Source organism: Calidris pugnax, unplaced genomic scaffold (genome assembly GCF_001431845.1).
Source record: "Calidris pugnax isolate Ruff unplaced genomic scaffold, ASM143184v1 scaffold56, whole genome shotgun sequence".
Classification (NCBI taxonomy): domain Eukaryota; kingdom Metazoa; phylum Chordata; class Aves; order Charadriiformes; family Scolopacidae; genus Calidris; species Calidris pugnax.
In genome coordinates, this window is record NW_015090839.1 from 3,680,992 (window position 1) to 3,702,962 (window position 21,971).

At 40.4% G+C, this 21,971-nt stretch overlaps 1 protein-coding gene across 18 annotated transcripts in view; it reads right to left on the minus strand.

Moving 5' to 3' along the window:
- The window catches only part of NRXN3 (neurexin 3), a 925,309-nt gene that overhangs the window by 858,748 nt on the left and 44,590 nt on the right, over window positions 1–21,971 (minus strand). For all 18 annotated transcript variants that reach the window (XR_001412019.1, XR_001412018.1, XR_001412017.1 and 15 more), the window contains exon 4: window positions 21,531–21,542. Coding sequence is in view for 14 of the 18 variants with exons in the window: in XM_014941879.1 (XP_014797365.1) it covers window positions 21,531–21,542 (12 nt within the window). In the remaining 4 variants the exon portion in view is untranslated. The remainder of the gene's footprint in view (window positions 1–21,530; window positions 21,543–21,971) is intronic.

The following is a 21,971-nucleotide window of genomic DNA, read 5'->3' on the forward strand; positions in this document are numbered from 1 at the left end:
GGGTTTAATATTTTTCCTAGAACTTTTTTTTTTTTTTTTTTTTTTTTTTTTTTTTTTTTTTTTTTTAAAAAAAAAAAAAAAAAAAAAAAAAAAAAAAACTTTTTAGAGATAAGAAAAAGGGAAAGCAAGTAGGCTAGGGAGATCAATGTTGTCTTTCCTTTCCCACCTCCCAGTTCCACAGTTTACAAGGGTTTAATTCATGCTGTTTGGAAAGCATTTGTTTGCAGGGGTTTCATTCAGTAGGAGATCAACCATCTCAAACTCAATCATCTCAAACTCTTTCTGACACCGGTGAAGTCCTGGGTGCTCAGCTCCTCTTGGGATGAGCCCTAGGTATGACAGAGTCTGAGTAATTATCTAAGAAGAAAATAGTAATTGAAATTAGATCTCTCCCCCTGCTCCACCCCCATCACTTAAGACAAATCATTTATCTTCCTAGAGAGCACGAAGTATACCAAATTCCACAGGCTGCTTCTCTGACAGAAGACTTAACATTCCCAAGCAGGACTTCTTAAAATCAAGATTGCTTCCCCGTTGCGATTTACATTACCAGAGAGTCTGTTATTAGCCCGATATTTTATCTCTGACACTGTGAGAAATATCGCTGCCATAAACCCTGCTGCCCTTAGTAAAAGTGGAACTACTTGGCAAAAGCTAATAAAGTGAGGAACAATGACAGCAGCTGCCATTGAATCCTTAAGCACCAGATGAGCCAGGTGTCCACATATGCACACACACACACAAACATTTCTTCATGTCACTACCTACACCAGCAGAAAGGGTACCATAAGCACACTACTATTTCCACTTTATGCCATACAAAGCAGTAGAGCACTGGCAGGGAAACGGATGAGGTGGTTTCACAGATCCTTAACTCCTATGATTCACATTTCTCTTTACAAACTTGGTTTAGTATCTAGGTTACTTAAATGGTTCTGCTTTTTCCTGGATTCTTACCAAAGAGAGCAAAAAGAGGAGATGGTGTCTATGATTTTATCAATGCAACAAAACCTTCTGTCCTCTCTTTCATACCACCTCTACTTTGAAGAAAAGTTTTGAGTAATAAAATACAACAGCTAGAGTTGAAGAGCGATGAAAGGAAATAGGGAATTGAAACACTTAAGGCTGCTCCGAGCACAAGAGCTGGTCAGGGAAATGTTCTTTTGAAGGACTGGAGGAAGAGAAGGAGGGGAACATCTAAGCTATATCAGCAGAGGAAACAGAAAGATACAGGCCCCACTAATTCAGCTGGGACATCATAAAGAGTTTGAAAGATGAGAGAATTTTTGAACCTCGGGAATTTACTGCAGCAATAATGCTGCCTTAAAGGGCTATTATTCAAGGTTCCTGAGAAAAATCACTCACTCTCCTCTTTTACTGACTTCCGCTGCTAGCCCCTAGTATCAAAACTCTGAGGAATTCTGAAAATAGAGGATGCAATAGTCAATTCTACAAGTTACTCAGCTGAAATCATTAGAGCTGCACAAATCTAAAAGCCACCATTTAGATCCAGGGAGAGAACATCTTGTAGGGAGAGGGTGCAGGTGTACTCTTCCATTTCTTGTAGGCTCTGCCTTGCAGGGCTCAAAAAGGGATACTTTGAGGCATGCAACTCTTTAAAACATCACTGCATTCAAGTTATTTTCCCAGTTGCTATGCCTGCAACATTTTGGCAGTAAACTTGACTTGCTGTTAGGAAAGGTGTTTAATATTACAACGAGAAATTTGTTCCATTTTTGGTAACTGAAGTACAGTCAGACAATAAACTCCTATAACTACTTGTATTCTCTTACAACACTTCTGTTGTCTGAACAGCTGTGTGGCAGCACTCACACTCATGGGAAGACTTTTTTTCTGCAGACAGTAAATCAAGACAGTCTGTCTTCTTTGGACAATAATTCAGCAGCATTTTCTCACAATTCTGAACTCTCCTCCTTCTCCCTTCAGCCTGCAAAATCCCACTGATGATTAATCTCATTAAGCACGTTACTATGCTAACACTTCCACTATAGTTGGCCTTAACATATTTACACTAAAGCTTCACGTGACCCAGTTTTGGTCTGCACCTGCACATACCAAGGCCTGTGTACAGACCAACTGTGGAGTCCTGCAGCAACATCTGTCTCCGTAGTACCTATTCATACAGTTACACAACTCATCTACAGGTGCTCATTCTTAATGATAAATTCATTCTTGGCTGCCCGTTTTTTGCCAATTTCAGAGCAAAGAACTAATGTGGCTTCCCCCAAGCCTACCCTTGCCTTCTCAGAGACCTATGGAGAAATGGTCAGCCATGCAGTGCCTGAGCTGCACGAAGTAGCTACATGAAGCCTCCCTGAAGCAACCGCAGGGAAGGAGGCAAGGCCTTATAATGAGAAAACCTACCCCTTCCTGTTCACATTGGAACTGAAATCCACCACTTTGTTTTGCTATCAGAAGGAAAAGGTAGTCAATCATTGCCAGCCAAGGTAACCATATTCATAGTCATGGTCTGCATGAGAAAGTGCAAAGGTCCCATTTTCAAATCCCTGATCTGGCAAGATTCTTCCATATAAATCCACTGCCATAAAAGAATCAGACATTATTACAACAATGAGGATGGTACATGGAAGGATTTTGAGACCAATAATTTCTCTCTTGGCTCACAACCATGAACCTAAGCATAAGGTTCATCAATACTTGTGGCTTTCCACCTTGTGACCTTCCCACCTTTCCTGCACAACCTGCTCCCTACTCCATTCATCTGTCAAGAGGAGATTCTTCTTTGGCGTTAATTAGAGTTAGTCCCCTGAACTCCCAGAAAGTTGTCTTGATGTAGTCCACCACAGAGCGTGGCCTCTGTGATTACGCAATGAGGTCCCCGTCGCCTCCTGTCCCGAGGCCTGAGATTTATATGCTGCACAATCTCCTTTTGGCTTGGCATTATCTGCTCTGCCAGTGGTCTGAGTCATTCCCTTTAAGATGCGATGGCCCCGAGGTGGGACTGACAGGCTGTGATGAAGAGGGGCAGAAGAAGGGGATAGATGCTCCCTTTATTTTGTCATTGCATTTACCCAAGCGCTGCAAGGGAAATGTTACCAGGAAGCTGTTAAAGGGCAACTTTTTCTGGAGTCACCAATACATCTCCATGTGACATTTACTCTGCTAGGAATGATTTATCCCTTCAGAAGGAAAGGCCTGAGTCACAGCCCAGCAACAACAAGTAAATCACCTTCTGGAGGAGGATAATGGCTCTGCCCGTCATAGGGTTTTTTTAAACTTATCAGACCAAACCCAACCCCATTCTTGATGAACAGTTAAATCTCATGTTTAGACTACACATGGTTATAATGTCCCAAAATAGCCAAGAATATCTGGGGTTTATACCCTCCTGTGCTACAAATTCCCTAAGGGACCCTATTCATCCTCCTTTCCTTGGAAGACAAGACACTAATCATTCCCTAACTCACACAGTGATTGTGGGAACACAAATCAAGACTGGCAAAGAAATCTGACTCACAGATGGGAAGTGCCAGTGAGAGAGTGAGGAGTACTGGCCTCTCACTTTTCTACTGTTCCAACTCAAACAGAATAGAAGAGCCAGGATCAGGAGAAAGGACTCATCTGTACAGAGAAACTTCCTAGTACAAAATTCTTCCTAGCACTAAAGAGCCTGACAGAAGAGTAAAAAATACCACGGAAAAATGACAGAACATAAAAGTAACAGTGTTAATAAATAATATTCACCACTAGAATGCTCTTTAACGCCTTCTCCTGTGTTTTATCAGGTTATAGCAACTTACATTCTGCCCCAAACTGCCTGCTGTTCACCATAAGATTATTCTGCAGCGATGTATTCTCATTATTTAGCTTAATCCACTTTGAAGTGATTTGAGCTCCAGTTTCTGCACATGTTTAACTTTGATCACTTACAAGTGGAATCCTCCAGACATACACAACACCTATGCAAGTACAAGGAAAAGACGCAGAAGAAACACAGGGTCACAGTTAAGCATGTACTGGCAAAGCTCTACAATGTGACCCAGACAGAATTACTGGAGGAAAGGAGAGAGGGATTTATACCTATTTACATTATCCTTGCTTCTAACCAGGAGCAATTTCCCCTTATTCTAAAACACTGGAATTTCCTGTGAGATTTGCTTAAATAAAAGATAGAAAATGAGCCTTTGGATGCAGCCACTTCAGCCTAGAAAATAACAACACAGAGATAATGTCAGAGAGGGTTAAAAGCAGAAGGGAAGTCCAGCAGTTGTATCTCCACAGGGGAGCTCAGGTGACCATTATTCAGTGCTGCAAAGAGCAAGAGTCACACAAGACCAGCAGAGCCTATGGTCAGATATTGTCACCCGCAGGGCTGGTGCTCAGGTGGCACACATGCCGGCGTGCACACGCTGTACTCACTCCAAAAGTCTCCTTCAAGTTGTTATGGGATTTTGATGTGATCAGACCTTAAATCAGCCAAGGCTTGTGCATGCAGTGAGTAGGAGCACAAGTGCTTTTTACTCAGAACTAAGCCAATTATATTTTTAAGATGGAAAAAGTGAAAAGCAAGGACATAGGGCAGACTAGGGAAAAAACAAAAGAGTTTTTAAGTTACCTGCCTTGCCTTTGCTGGAGGTCTTTTCTTCCCCCCCTATTCCCTGCTTTCAACATGCAGTTTTGTAATCTTCTGGGTTGCATCACACCGTGCACAGTCCTAAGTCTATTCTTCCACTTCCTCTGTGATCTAGGTCTTTGCTTACTCCTGACAGTATTCTCCCATGGCCATGCTGTGCTGCAAAGTCCCTGCCTAATGAAGTCATCTTCTTCTGCTACCTCCACTGCACACTCCAGAAGGTCCTCTCCCTCCACCAGATGATCCAGGCGCTCAGTGAAACACATTTTCTGTCATTCAGAAAGGTCTCATCTGAGCTTGTCCCTTGAAGGAGAGAATGATGTGGCATAGTAAGCAAGTAAGAAAAATCCCATCATAAAAAGTTCTGCTTAGGAAAGAGCTGCTGGATTTGACCATGTATTGCATATCAATACAGACATGACTCTCCTCTAAGAAAGAAAAGGAGACAAATAGGAAACAAACAAATCCACACGATGCCAGAAAAGAATATGCAAAATCGACCATTTGCTTATGTGCAAGCGGAGCCATCATGTCCCCCTGCTCAGTACTTGCTTCGGTACATAACTGAGATGCTTTTGGAAGACAATAACAAAAGTTGAGGGACTTTAGATCAACACAGAATAATAACATTTTATTACAGTTCCTCAGTGCTGACACACTCTTATTCCCCTCTTAAGGGTCAAAATCTGACAGCATTTCTTCTGGGACATGCCTCTAGCTAGTTTGTGTGGGACAATCAGCTCCTTGAAGGACAATACAAGAAGTCCTTGCTCTTTCCTGGTGAATATTCATTCCAGTATCACTAAATGGTTCAGAGGGCACACAAAGGCAACTATGACTGATATCTCTACAGCAGAAATATGCATTCCCATTACTAACGTTGGATGACATGAGCCACAAAGTTTATTTTGAGATATATAATTTCACTCAGCCGATGAGGTGGTATTCAGATTTACATTCCCTTCTAAACTGGAGGGCTATAAGGATTAGTATCGTGTGATACTAAACACTACTGATACTCCACCGTTCCTACAGAGCTGTTTGGTAAGCTCTTCTGTGATGTTTGCAACCTGAGCAGATGCTGGCACTATTGGAAGTCTCAGAACAAGCCCAGTGCTCATAGTGCTCTTTTTCCATCATTGTTGATGTGAACATTTGAGGGCTTCTTTGTACTGATTCGCCAAACTTTTCTCTCTTCGTCTTCTATCCCAAGCCCTTGGATGCTCCACAAATCCAATGTCCAGACTGTTTGCTCCATTGCACAGAAATGCCATCATGCTGAGAGTCATTTGGCAACACCTGCCAGTGATGACTGTGTTTTATAACAGTCCATTAGCACAAGGTTCTTAATGAAAATGAAAGCTGGTAATGAAGCCAAAAGGCAGCAGCAGCCTCTAGTCTGGGGAGGGTAATTAAGCTAGAAGAGATGGGGAGACTGAAGAACAAAATTAACACATGGATAAAGAAAAAAAGAGACCTGGTAGTGCATTAGCACTAATGTAGTTATGGCAAACCATCCAGTTTCCTTTATAAAAACATTTTGTTTGTATTTGCTGGACTATTTTTATATTGCTAGTTGATACAACAACAGATTATTGCACCCTCAGAGATACAGACATCAAATAAAGCAACACACACAGGATTTCAATGTGGAGTAGATAAAGACCCTCTGGAAAAAGAATAATATCTATATATCTATATTATGATACATTTGAGCTTTGAAGAAGGGAAAAAACACAAGTTATCCTCCTCTAAGTCGCCATCTCATGTCACTAGGTGTGGCTGGCTCCCAAGAATAGGAACTTCATTTGGTTTATTTTGAATGCAATTGTCAAAACTCAGTGGCTCCCACCTTTTCACTTGGTAAAGTACTCTATAAGCTAATGCTAGAGTTCTCATTGTTATGATGCTCCCTCTTGATACTGGACCTAGAATGCCTTTGTACGATTGACTGGCACCCTTTCTAGGTAATTCCTCTGAGACAACACCAGGATAATTCTTTTTCCTTCTGTGCATTTATGCTCTGTATGTGCTTGGAGATGGCTTTCTTTTCATATCTTGCCACTTTCTCAGCATGAAGGTTAGCGATACATACTAGGTCTTTCATTGTTCCCTCATAATCAAGCCATGCATGATCTTAATCATCAAGGCCTTTCAAAATTCTTACAAATTGTTTGACATATCTCCACCCTACAGTATTTAAGGCCCTTAACAGTTTAGTATAGGTGCAGCTTATCAGATCTCTTTACAGATGAATTATCCACCTACTGCTTTATGAAGGATGTCATGGCACTTATGCAACATTTATGCTGTTTTCTATCCACACTGATGATTGCAATTCTTCCTATTCTAGTCAAATCTACACATTTCATTAATATGTCATTTCTTCCCCTTTGTGATCACTGAGAAAAGCGCTAGACAGAAATGACAGTAACTTCCAATTTGTCTAGCCTTCCCAGTTCATGAAAATGCTGTTGCATTTTGTATCGCTAATTTATTTTAGAAAACTCTTCATGTTAAAGCCAAATTTTAATTGTTTTCTCCAAGTAAGATTATATAGGGCTTTTTGTGAAATAACACATTGAAGTCTAGATATATCACAAACACTGTTTTCCTTTCATCCATTAATTTTGTAACCCAGTCCAAAAGTAATCAAATGTCTTCTGTGAGTTTTGTTTAGTAAATACCGCTGATGATTGCTCATGGTTCTCTTAGTCTGTATAGTTACAGATTCATTATTCTTAATATTGCTTCCATTATTTTATTAGAGGCTGATAAGGCTTTTAAGAAACAGTTTGAAAGTTAATTCATGAAAGTGTTTGGGGAAGGACTAGAATTTAGCTATACACAGCATCCAACTGTTGAAAAGCTGCCATAGTTTTTTATTCTCCTAAGCATAATATACATGACCAGAAGAAACAAAAGCAGGCGATGACTAAAAAGGGTTTTTTTGATTATTATATTATTGATAATATAGTTGAGACATACATACAATGCACTACAACTATTAGGCAAAACCAGAAAGGTTTGACAGCACCACAGAACAAAAGACTGATGATCCCACTGCCCGTGGGTTTGGCTAATTTTTACATATTTCATCCTGTACAGCACAAAGATACCTTGTGGATTTCAGGGTCTCACACACAAGAAATTATAATAGGAAACGCGTACTTAAAGCTCTTTCTTTGAAGTAATGCCAGCAACGTGGGGGGAAAGGGCTAGAAAGGGGGTGGTATAAACCCCCAAAGCCTTGTGACAGAACAAGAGGAAGTGGGACTTTCCCTCCCTGAGCAGCCCCCCATGCCAACACTTGACAGCAAGGGGTACTATGAACGGATGAAAAAGGACACTCTCAATCTCCCTGTCCCATCCCCACTGTCCCTTTGTTTTTTGCCCTGCTGAAACCTTTCTAAACATTTCCAGCAGTGGCAGCAGTAATACCACCAGCGGAGAGCTCTGTCAGCTGGCAGGACAGCCTGCTGCCTGCTTTGGCTCAGACATTGTACCCTGGGAAGACTGGAGACCTACAATCAAACTTCTTTATGAGTGGATTGAATAACTGGCTCTATTTACAGCTGTTTATGTGGCATCTCAGGAGCCGCCAGGTAAACACCTGAACCTAGGCAATCACTGGCCTGTAACTAGAGCCCTGCCATGTAATAAATACGCAGCTCAGGAAAAAGACAGATAATCTTGTAATAAGAGACTCTTGAATCAGTCTTGTTCTTCCAGTGTTTTCCTCTACCTCTAAAGCACCCTGCTAACAAACTGACATCTCCATGTGCAATGAAAGTTAATCTCCCCATTTCTTCACAAGCCAGTGTCTCAAATGCAGTAGGGACTTTTTAATTAATTTTATTTGCCTGTGAAAGACTAAGAAAATGCAACAGAAGCAAATTCTACATTGTCTAACAGTAATATCGTTGAGTAGGCCCGCTTCTGAATAGCGCTTCAATGGGACTTGCTGTACCTGGTGTGTTCAACTGAAAATGCATTCAGCTCAGTAGCTCTGCGCTGCTCTGCTCAGGAATCTGAGCCCAGCACTAGTAGTTCATCCTGCCTCTGTGGAACACCACGTCATCTCTGTCCTTCACTGTCTTCTTCTGCTAAGTGGGAAATACTTAGTGCTCTGCGTGACTGCACACGGATCTCCTGTTCACAGCTCTACCAGGGTGCCTTGTCTCAAGCTCTGCTGTCCCACCAAACTCTGCTTGCTGAAGGTTCAGAGGGATGTGCGCTAACCTGAGTCCCAGCAGTGGGAGGCCATCAATGCTCTGGATCAGGGCACTGCATTATTGGGCATGGCAAGTCAAAGCAAGTCAAAATCAAGGTCTGTGTGGCGGAGTTGTGGGACAAAACAAACCAGCTCCAAATCTAGTCACTCAGGCAGGGTAACATAAGGAGACACTTAAAAATGCGTTTGGCATAGACATTTGAGATGGAAAGATACTGAGGCTTATTCTGACAAAAATATACTTGGAACAAAATAGATTTTTGCATCACAGCTATCTATCAATGCAAACAAGGTAAAACAAACTGACATACTAAGAATAACATCAAAAATAAAAAATACAACAGAAATAATGATGGAAAGAGAACAGAGGCTTAGGGAATCATTACGGAACAGTAGTATCAGGATACTGGAATTTTCATGGAAAGTTGTTATATATAGCTTCTGCAAGTTCATATTCTTCATGGCCAAAGCACTAGAACAGGTTGCCCAGAGGTGGTAGATGCCCCATCCCTGGAAACATTAAAGGTCAGGTTGGACAGGTCTCTGAGCACCTGATTTAGTTGAAGATGTCCCTGTTCACTGCAGGGGGAGCGGACTAGATGACCTTTAAAGGTCTTTTCTAATCCAAACTATTCTATGATTCTATGAAAAATAAACTGCCCTCAGGGTAAAAGCTCAATTTCATTTGAAAGCAGGACTGTTATATCTTACTGAGAAACACTCAAGCCTCTCCAGCAATACTGAGGTTAGCATGGACCCTACCTGCCACTGTTCCCATCACACACAGACTCAGCAGGGCACGTGATGGAGCTTTTGCCCCATGTCCATCACCTCTCTCCTGTTTCCTGGCACTATTTGCTTTCTCAGCACCAAAGCACAACTCCTCTCAGGTCTCCAGGCAGTGCTGCACTGTGAACACCAGTGGTGCCAGAGTCAGCAGGGGTGAAGCACAGGGCTGAAGGTGAACTAAACTCTCTGCCCAGGGCTGCAGCCCAAAGTCCCAAAGTCCCCAAAGGCTCCCACCAGCAGGGACATATGGCAGGCCATGTACGAGCACAAGCCAGTCTCCAGGCCAGTTCATAGATAAGGTGCAGCACGGCCCAGCCTGCAAACTGAGTTGCTCCTCCAGCGTCTGGGATACATGGCCTGCCAGTCCCATGGGGCAGCTCCTCTTCTCATCTGAAAAGGGGGCTGAGCTCCCTGTTTCTATCAGCATTGTGTCTGCCCCAGTCCTTCCACACAGAGAGAGATAATAAAGGGACAGAAATAACCCACTACTAACCACATCCTGACATCAGGTGGTTGCAGTGTGACCACAGCATGGGGCATGAGAAGAATACTCTATCCTCTTCTTTTGTATTTACTACCCCAAAAAACTAGCACACGCAGTAATTAATTTAGTTTCATGCAACATAAGACAGGACAGTTATCTCTGCTTCCATTTCACACATGGGCAAGCTGAGGTTCACTGTGGGCAATCAGAACAGCCTGAAGCAAAATCAGAGCAACCAAGAACTGAACTGAGGACGCTAAATCTTGTGCCTTAACATTACCTTTCCTTTCCCAGCATGAACTCCTCCCAAGCTGAGATGCTACTTTTCCATATTCAAGGGTATTACTTTCCTCCCTAGAGAGACCTGAAGGCTGAGCTGGTTTCTCTCTTCTCTCTCTTTGCTTAGAGAAAAAAATCCACATCCACAAACACACTCCAAAGGCAGTCTTATTTAATCCCAGTGTAATTCTCACTGCTCCTTCTTAATCCTTTCACCTGTGAGATAATTGCCAGCATTCTGGGAAGAACTCAACACTAATCATAGACTCGCATAAAAAGAGACAAAGAACCAGATAAAACAGACTAAAGGAAATCATGAGGCCTGAATTAACCATGCACACACACATCCACTCCAGACACCCCGCTGAACTAGACTCTTTCACAATAGATAAAAGGTCCACTAATGGGCCTGGAGGGGAAGGCCATGAAAAGTCATGGCAGTAAATGAAGGCTTTAGTCTTCTGCATGCATTGTGGAATGAGATGCCACAAAAATCAAAGAACAAAAATAAGTTACCAATAGTAATACCTAGCTGCCTGATATTCAGCAAACAATAAAGTGTAGGGATATCTTTCCACCTCATTCTGTCCAGAAGATTAGTGTTCATGGCAGATTCCCACCACTTCATCTGGGACACTCCTCCCAGATAAGAGTACAAGTGTAGAGTACATATGTTTCTACTAACCAGCCCATTCATTCCATTTGCCCCCTCTTTCCACGAATGATACTGTACATCCATTCCTCTTCCTCTTAACTGAAAAAAAACATGTCCAATCGTTCACTATTTAAGTACCACATCTTTTCCACTTGTTCTTAAAATTCATGCCTTCGCAGAGAAAGCCACATTGCCTCTGTGTACTCATATGTACTTTCCCAGCAAACTCCTTACACACGACACTTAGGGCACCTCTGCATTGTGGGTTTTTTCATTCTGTAGATTTTTGTCACACAGAATATGTGTTGTTCCCTTTGTAAAATATGATTGCTATTTCTACGGTCATGTACATGTTTATCAGTAGATAAATACAGTTTTAATCTTCTTAGACAATTGCTTTAGCAAGTGGAATCTAATTGGGAGAGTCCTTGGTAGAACAAGCAAGTTATTTGGTGGTTCATAAGACAGATAGCACTGGTGCTTACAGAAACAGGAATGGACAAGAGAACTCTGGCATTTATTGCCTGTTCTCCTCCAGCTCTCTCCATCTCTCTGTGCTTCTGCTTATTCAACTGTAAAACAAGGAAAACAAATAATTAACCTTCCTACCGGACGGATGTGAAGCTGAATGATAATGCTTTGTACTCACTGTGTATTGTTTTCAGGACACACAGTAAGCGTCAATGCTGCAGCCTCCTTGTGCAGTGGTGAAGGGCTTTTGTCCCCACTCCACTGCCGCAGAGGCACAAAGGCCCTGATGATTTGCAGGGAAAGCCAGCCACGGAGCAACGAACGTACCTCTCACTTCTGAGGCCTCTCCATTAAGTACAACGCTATTTAGGAATGTGCTCCAAGCATTTATAAGACACTTATCGGGACAGGAGGTTGGTGGGATGTCAAGACGCTACACGCGCGCTGCTGATGACAAACAGTCAGCACACAAAAAAGTATTTTTCAGGAGAATCACAGACAGAGAGGGCTGGAAATAGCACAGGGGAGAAAAGCAACCACTCATAAGAGCGGAGGCCATAATTCAGTATCTCTTAAAATGAACTGCTGAGAAATGGGCAACTGGAAATCCCAGCAAATAGAGCTGTAACGAGCTCAAGACTGGAAAGAAGGGAATCAGTGTCTATCCACTGAGCACATCAATAGGAAAACTTGTAAAGAGGTTTCAAGCTCCCCAATCAGTCAGATGGCAGAAGAGTCAGAGAGAAAGTGATTCCTGAAATAAATTTCTTTTTGGTTATTTTTGGAAAAGGAGACAAAAAGAAGGGAGGTTGGTACATTGGAAAGCCGACAAAAATCATTATTCTCTATAAATTGCTTTGACATTGTATAGGCAGTGACCTTCACAGCACTACCAGTTTAATGGCATTTACTTCAGCAGTAGCTGATTTCACTATTAAACAGGGATACATAGCACAAGATTACACAACTAAATCACTCTTGTAAATATTTAATATCATTGCCTTTCTTTTTTTTTCCCCTTTTAACAAATCACTATCAAAGGCAGAGCACACAGTAGAAAACACATTTATTTATTCTATCCTGGAAAAAGCTTAGTGCTCATGCATTTTATCTATCTAGTTCTCCAAATGACTTTGACACTTGAAAGCCCTTGTGATCAAAACAGTCTGAAGGAAGGCAATTTTGCAACCATTTAAGAACTGATTTCATGCACTGATCAACATTTACCAAACTTGCTTGATGGAATAGCACAAAGTTTAACCCAGTAGATTGACAGCAAACACCTGAAGGAGAAAATTAGTAAGAAAACTACGCTGGTTTAAATAGAAGTACCTTAAGAGACAAAAAGAAAGAAAATCAGAGATTATCTCTCTGCTCTTCTCTTCCCTTCCCTAAATCAAAGAAAAAGAAAAAAAAAAAAACAAACCAGTATTTGGGAAGTCAAAGGAAACTGGCGCTAACAGAAAAAAGTCATACTGCTGGCTGACAATACAATAAGCGCATCCCTCACATAATACATTCATTCCATTATGGACATAGAGTGCAGCATGGCAGGATATGAAGTGTCCACAGATTTCTCTTCAAATGCATCTGTTTTAAAGATGGAGTCAATAGATAGAACAAATAAAGTACAAGAATGTACCAAAGAAAAAATTACTAATGATGTCTCTAGTATCATATCTCCTAACATAAAATTGACTGAGAAATTGAAATGCTAAGCCTGGAATTGGGTACCTTAAGTATAGCAAGTCATTTTTAAAGAGAGCCTTAGGATCTGTACATTCCGGTTTTTCCAACTTCAGGAAAAGAATTTTTCCACAGTCTGGCATAAATGGTCTGTCACATTGTGGGAAAAATTATATTCTGTTGAAACTCACAGATGATCAATGTCAGAAAGTGTTCTTTATGACAGTATTCCAGCAGACAAATAACGCAAGTTATGCGTCTTTTCAGCAATTTAGCAAGAGAGGAAAGATAAATCAATGGATATTTACGAACTAAAAAAAATCTGGGGAAAAAAATAATTTGGTAAACTGAGGCATAAAAAACAGACGTAGAAAGCGGCTTGCCCCACAAGCCTACAGACTTCCTTGAGACTGTCTGTGGAGTAAGACTACCCAAAATAAATAGATGTAGTTGAAAATAGTCAGTTAAATGTATTATTTGGATGCTGGAGTTGGCACAGACCCGCAAGGCACTGGTGCCCGAAACGTGCGTGCCCTTCGTCAGAGCTGGGAAATGCTAATGCCCAGCGATGTTGGTGCTGCCCTGGGTTTTATAAAAGCTCGCAACATCTTTAATGCAGAGCTAAGCGAGAGCCTGTAATCCCTGCGCCGCGATGCAGCGACGTGCTCTCCCCTCGCAGGACAAGCCAGCAGCTATGCAAGATCCTTTTATCAACATTCACAGGGCTGGAAAATAACTGTTCACAGTTTGATTCCCAACATTACCAAGTGAACCAAGAATTGCTCAGAGAACTGGCAGCTGAATACACATGTAAAAGACAAAGGTTCTTCAGTGATATTTATTCTAGCCAAGTTTTAATATTTCAAGGCTTATAGCAACTAACTCTTTACATAATCAAATGTAATTGTCTGATCCCAGCTGGTTATCAGCACATTCATCATCAACCTGGTCATTATTAATATACCAGTAATTAGGGGGAATAAAGGTGTGTGCTTTATAACGCTGGCTTAATACAATTCCACCGTACCTAATAAGACCACAGCTCCTTTAAAAATACAATTATTTTAACATTCAAATTATACATTTTTCTTAACAGCACTAGCAACTAACAATCAGAGCCATATGATTTTAGAACAAATACTGAAATGTTTTTTTTAGAGTCGTCAGTAAAAAGAATTTGTTCAATTAAAATGAACTGTGTTTTGCTTTAGAAATAATCTGACCCATAAGCAGTTTCCCAATCAAACTGTGATTTGAGAGAAAAGCTCGATTAAAATGCATGCAATTGACAGAATCAAATCGTAAACACTTACCTACATATACTACATACATTCTTCTTGCTCTACAGTAGGAGAGGAAGCGATATCTCAGGCACCACGGTGTGGTACTGCTTGGCAAATGCTACTGACTTTTTTAATGGTGACAACTGTGTACACAAATTCTCAAAGTACCAGTTCTGTTTAAAGCCTTTCCCCACAAAGCAGTGCCAGTAAAGGACAGTTTCTATTAAATGCTCTGCAGTCTTTTACTTTAACAAGAGGAGAACTAAGGCCATCATTTAGTGAGAAGCCCTGAGGTTAGTGTTGGAACAGTCCCAGAGCCAGATTCTTCCCTGCACAATTTCTTTTACATCAGTGCATTTCCTCTGCTTCAATATCAGTTATACCACGATAAAATCCTTGCGGTGCAGAGAAGAATATGGCTTTTAATACCATTACATCAAACCTCTTGGTATATAAAGCATACCTAATAGGAGACCAACAGAAAATCCTGGTAAAACAGAATTTGGTGACTTTATTCTTGGAGGTACACAACACATTCCCAAGAGCAAACCACCTTTAATTTCTACGGGCTTCACAGGCTGTTTAGGGAACACTGTTTAAGTGCAGAAATTTGCAGGATAAGTTGTCCGTAAATCTCAAAACAAAAAGGCTTCCAAAACAAATGAATACACTACAGCCTGTGGGTGCTGAATTCACACCTGATTCCTTGCTCTCTGCAGTGGTATTTTCTATCTTCCCCTACTTCCTAGCCTATCAGTACCGATCTCTGTTCAGAGACATGCACTCAGAACTATCAAGGCCCTGAAAGCACACGTGGAAATGAAAGCAAGCATGAGAAGGAGCTCTAGCTCCATGAAAAAGGTGAGTATGGCCAAATGAATGAAAGGTGGTGGGTGTCTCAGGAAGATCAGCAACCAGCAATGGTGCTAGTCCGAATCAGAAACCAGAATCAGAATCAAAAACCAGAATACCAATGTGGGGAAATACACCATTGGACATGATGTAATAACTGACACAGACAACACTGGGTGAGTTATATCTGACGACTGGAGAAAGCATGACCTTCTTCACAGTAATAGTTTTACAACCATTTGTATGACATGTTATCCACTAATCTCCCGTCAAAACATTTACTATCTGGTAAAGCACTGCAAATAAGGCTGCTCTTTCTAATTGCTTACTCTCAACGCGTAAGATCCAGCTTGCACAGCACATACTTTCTGAACTGTTCAATACCATAATGTTATCACTCTTGTCCACAAAAGGCCGCAATGAGCCTCAAAACAGGAAACTCCCCTCTTTCACTGGGTTTCATATTTTTGCAGGGCTGTCTGATGTGTGTGACAGGGGTCTATTTCGGTTCCTGATGGCATTATCACCACTTTGCTGCATTACCATAAAGCTCAGGAAATAAGCTATTACCCACCATCACTCCTCCCAAACGTTATCACAGAGAATCATGCATTCACAAAACAGCATTAACTGTGAGAATTAGAGTCCATTTAAACTGCAGCTGTTCCTTCATTCCTAAATAGGTTCTTAGATCAAAACTTCTCCCTGACTGGTCTCATTACCAAATGTCCCTTTCAACTGGAAGAAGAAAAAGATCACTTTTAAAAATCGTATATTTTACAGAAAATGCTCCTTCCCTATATTATGACAACCAGGTAAGTAACATTAAAATGAAGATTTTTTTCCAAAAATATAGGGGACGTTTTAGCTTTCAGAATTGTGAGCTAAAATTTTGCCCTCAAATAATCTCTGGCAACAGAAATGAACCTGTAATTTTGATTTTCTATTTCTAGTTTATCTCATTTTCAGAATCTCAAGCTTCAATTATTTAAGGGAAAGACATTTTGTTTATTTTTAACGATAATACTAAGCCTGCAGTAAGGGCTTTCTTTTAAATACAAAACCTAAATCCTGGATCTAATATACATGTTGATGTTCCTTTCAGCTCTAAACCCATGCCCTAGAAAAACCCACAACCCTAAATTCTGCTATTATCAAAGAAAACATTGCTTATTATGTTCCATTTCCCTCTCTGCTTCTTTGCCTCTTTGTTAGTGTCCATTGGAAGGACTCCAATCTGCAGGGAAAAAACACTCTCAAATCTAAATCGAAGAACCTAAATGCCAGGAAAAGGCACAATGTCTCTTTAAGAGTCAACAGTAAATTAACTTGCCCATAAGAGTGCAATAATTAGCAGTTAGTAGCTTATTAAAAGGATGGCAAAGGCCAAGCTGCCATCTGGGATCTCCAGTTTCTTCTGATTGTTATTATGTCAAGATGTGCAACTTGCATTAGCTTTCATGTCACTGTGCTTGCCCTTACTTTACATGTAAATTTTAATGAAAGATACAGCACTTTAAAAATCAGATGTCCATCAAAAGTGCTATTAGTCTGCCTTTTACAAAGCATATGGCCTGTTTTGCTGCCTCTGCATCTCTACACACCACTGAATGTCTCAAATGAGGAAAACAGAGGAAGGGAAAAAAAGGCCTTTCAATGATATCAATTAAATATTCTCTTTGGGCAGAGTGAAACCTGAGCCTCATCGAAAACAGAAGGCTACAATACAGCATAAGATGACAATATTTTAGCTCCTGTTTACACACAACACAACCACAATGCCTTTAACTCTCACAGGAATCATTCTTCTTAATAAAAATGAAAGCCAATGAAGAATCAGCTGTTTATTCACGTTAGAAAGACACAGTTTTAAAATAAGGCAGAAAAAAAGCATGTGAGAATAAATCACCTATAAACCACAAAATACTTAACACGTTATTAAATATTTTATGCATACACATTATTTGTGAACACACATGCTCATATGCACAGAAAAAAAATTATTAATGAGAAACATCCTATTTAATGTCTCATATGTCTGCCTTCATAAATATATTATTAAGAGATGTAAAAAAAAGAATGTTAATAAATCTATTCCTTTGCGTTAGCTGCTATTCAACACTTAAGTGACTTCATTCATCAAATTTCAGAAAATGTCATCTCTGGAATATAAAGAAATAGGATGAATGCCATACAGAAATGTCCCCCAATACCTTATATTTGAAATTCATCAACTATTAATTGCCTCTAATTAGACTTACAAGAATTACATTAAAATATTTGTTTCTTCCATAAATAAAATATGAAACAAGCAGCAAAAATTTGCTTACAAGAAATTTTTCTACATTCCAGAGGCCTTGATTCTATCAAAGAGGTTTTACAAATTGGGTATTTGCTAACCATAATATAAAATGCTTTATTTTTTAAACAGTCATTAGGAGGAAAGTATAAACTGGAAGTCACCATCCTTATAATGATGCAGGAAAACAAACCCATTACCACACATATTTTAATAGTAGTAAGGAAAGGACCATAAGTATAGAAACCAAAACCAAAACCATACAATATTCACAATTAGAACCCAAATATTAAGGTATTTTACAGGGCAAAGCAGAGCTTAAAAACCACTGCCATGCCTGACAAGATGAATGTAGTGTTGTTTTTCTCCTTGTATAATTAGATATTTACAGACCACAAATGATTTAATTTGTTACTGATGTTTCACTTCAACATTTGCATAAACTCTTGGCCACTCAGATGGACTTATTCACATCGCTCTGAAATCCTAATGCTATGACTGGTGAAGAAGAACTTGAAATTATTTTCCAGATCAGTAAGGTCCAGTCATTTCCTTCTATCTGAGTCCACAAATGCTATTTCGTTTTTTCTGTGCCATTACCTCCTGGTCAATATTATTGAACAATTCAAAGACATAACAACCTCACACTGCTCACTGAGAGCAATGCTGAGCATCACAAGACTTAAAAGACCTACTTGGCTTAAGAGCAGTTAGGACCAAGGGAGATAATCTGATCTTGCAACGCGGAGAACTACACATGGAATTTGCCAGTTGCCTTTGGTCTACACAACGTGCATTAAAAAATGTTCCACCCATTAAATATGTGAGTGCTCTTTCATTTCTCTCTGACAATTGAGAAAAAACCTGCTTAATGTTGAAAACGAGTATGGAGCTGGGCAGTTTTTCACCCCAAGCACAGCTACTGATGGAGAGAAGGAGCCCAGTGCCTTAGAGGAGAAGCAGCAGTCTGCAGACTGCATGGGTGCTAAAGAGGTGTCCTTTGCACACTCAGAAATCAGCCACATCTCATTGTCATTCTTTGCATCAGAGTGGACGTTTGAAACTTTTGAGTTCTTTGGGTGAATCTTGGCCCACTAAATTCAATGTGGATTTTGCTATTGCCTTCAAGAAGACACGGGACTTTATTCGTCCAAAACAGCAGAGTTCCACCAGGAATTCAGCCAATTTCTCTGGAGGCACAAACCTCAAAAGAAGCCAGTTCCAAACCAAGAATGATGATACAACAAAACCCACTACATATATAAAAGAATGGTGAAAGGTAACAAAAAGGCAAATTATCATTTCCTTAAGAAAGGCTGTCAAGAGAACGAATGATATGGAAGAATGTGACTACACATTAACTCCAGTTCAATAGCAAATTAGAGTTGGGTATTTATGATCTCCCTTGGTATCATTTACTTGTGGGGGAGTGTTAAGGAAATAAACTCAATATAATTGTTCCTTAATTGTCAATTTCTCTCCAGAAGAGAAGCCGTATTCAGCAATTCATGCCAAACTAAATAAAAGTCCTCCCTGCTCATCATACATTTACCTCATCTCTGTAACCAGTTCCATGTGCCTAATAAAAACACAAACAACGCATATATACTCAGTTCAGGTTAAAATGCAAGTGGAACCCAGGTGCTTTTCTGTATCTCGACTACTGCAGCTATCAGCCATTACCCAGGAACACCTACACTTCATCTTCTTCAGCTTTCCAGGAACTTATAAAAAAAAAACAAAAAACTCCTGAACTTTTAAAAAAGACTAGATGCAGAAGCAGCCTATTTACTACAGTGGAAGGGACTAATGAAAGACTTATTTCAAATGACGAATGCAAGGTCACAGACTGCTGTATGTTGTGAAGATGTTTTATGAAATCAAATACATCATATCCTTTTGGCTACATATGTGGCATGAGACAGAGCGGCTGCCAGTTTTTACTAAAAACTACAAGAATGCCAAAAAACTATGAACCTTCCAGGTCCAGTCACTAAGGCACCTGGTACCACCTTCTCTGTGACTGCAGGCCATGTTTGGGGTCAAAATTACACCGCTTGAGCCCTCTGAAGGTAATACCATTTTTCATACAGAGTGATGGTTCTCTGATGAAGTCACTTGCTATAACTAGAGGGAAAAAAAAACCATAGCTGGGAAGTGAATATTTTTAGTGAATGACACCATAAATTAAGTGTCAGTGTATATGAATTAATTGTAGACTATATATTATAATGCTCATTCCCACAGGCTCAACTTGGAGTTTTGCTTCGGAAAAGACTCCCAGTTTAGTCCTGCACAGACTGGCCTGGAGCACAAATGCCACCCAAGAAAAGAAGGGAGCAACATGAGCTAACATCACACCATGTAAGACTCGCCCTGATCTACACTGAACCTTAAATCACACTAAGCCGTACATCAGCTAACTCAATTGTTGGCAGTTGTGTTGAGACACAATAACATTTTGTCTGGTGTGCTTAGAACTGTAGGTTCTCACATTTTTACAGTGTATATATGTGATTATTATGTTTTGATGTTCACCTCTTGCTAAGGAGATAGCTTTGAGTACAGCTTATGTATTATCTTCCACTGCCCAACTTTGGATAGCATAGAAAAGCTATGAAAATAACTATTGGAATATTTTTTCAGCCTCAAAACAGAAAAAATAATATTGATTACATGATGCACACCATCACATAGAATCCAACAATACAAACTTGTTAGAAGGCGGCAGGGCATCAGAAAGAGTATTCACACAAAGAGAAAGTGTTTAATATGCCATCGTGCTCCCTAGAAATCAGGTATTAAAGGAGGAGTGAGAGGCCTCATTGGGCAGAGGCTGCTTGTGCCTCAAAGGAAAGCTATTATGTACAAATCCCCTGAGCTCTCCCCTCCTCCCAAATTCACAGTAGTACAATTAATCATTTCATCCCGCAATGTCTTATTGGCATGGACGCACCCAGCATCTTCCAATGCGCTCAAATCATGCTGATCAATAGATCAGATTCTTCAGCAGTGCATTTGTTGGAAAGGAGTAAGCCTCAGCATAATAAAACCTTTTAATCTCTCTATCTCATTGGAAAATAGGACAAAGAAATGGATTTTCCTCGAGCAGTGCTTATAATTTATCAATTAATCTTCACCTTTCCCTCCAGTCCAACTGGAGTCCCACAGCAGGTTTGCAGCATTTTGCCTTTTTGACAGTTTTGATTAGGGATGGATGACTGCCCTCTGCATCCTACGGGTAGGTGTGAACTGCTGAAGAGCGAGCTGGAGCCCTGAGCAGCCCTACGTGCCCTGCGCTGTACTGAGCTGCGGGGGAAACACACCTCTCTTCAGCAGGGCTGAGCACTTCTGTTTCCTCTGCAGCTTTTTGCAACTCAATTGCTATTTGAAAAACAGCTTTTGTTTAAGTGAGAGGATGGGAAGCAGGGCTGGGGAGAGAAATTATAGCTCCCAAGACCTCCATCGCTGAAGGACAAGCCCAGGTCCTGCTTCCACCGACACCAGTGCCAAAATTTCTGGCAGGAACATTGCTCTGATGCAAGAGAGTCGGCAGCACCAGATCACTGGCATCTGGCTCTGTCTTTGGCTGAGCTGATGGTCCTTTTGAACCTCAGTGACACCAGCTACAGCCAGCCTGACACCGCGTAGCCCATACACAGTGTGAACAGGGAGAAAATAACATATGTTAAGAAGACCTCAAATCATTAACCTTAATAAATATTTCTTCCATAATTCAATACAAAACAAAGGATTGTTAAGAAACCTTAAAAAGTAAAGGCATTAAGTTCCAATATGAACCACATTCATAAAAATACAATTTGTCCATCAACAAACAAACATTTTACAAGCAACGAAGTCTTAGAAAGAATGCAATCTCTACCTTTGCTTCTACCTACAGACAGGAAGGTGTAGGTCCATTTAAGAGGAGGAACAAGAGAGGTGTCCATCATGGAGGAGGCAGAAGAGAAGAGAAGGAGGAAGCATAAAAAACAGAAAATTATGTCACTGGCCATATTACAAAAACAAGAAAATGAGCATATTTATGTAGCAGCCAAACCCAACAAAACACAATGTCAAGGGAAAATGAGAGACACACCACAACTAAAGCACAAAGCAAGGCTTAAACAACTGACAGTACAACTAGCAACTGCCTGGTTAAGCCCTTTGGCTTTAATTTGATTTTCTACTGAGAAATGCAAACCCCCATGCAATAGCACGCCAGTGATATGCCTCATTCCACGTCAAATTCAAAACAGCAAGGGAAACAACAGAGTAGGACAGAAGAAAATAAATCTCATGGTAATATATTTGGTAAACACAT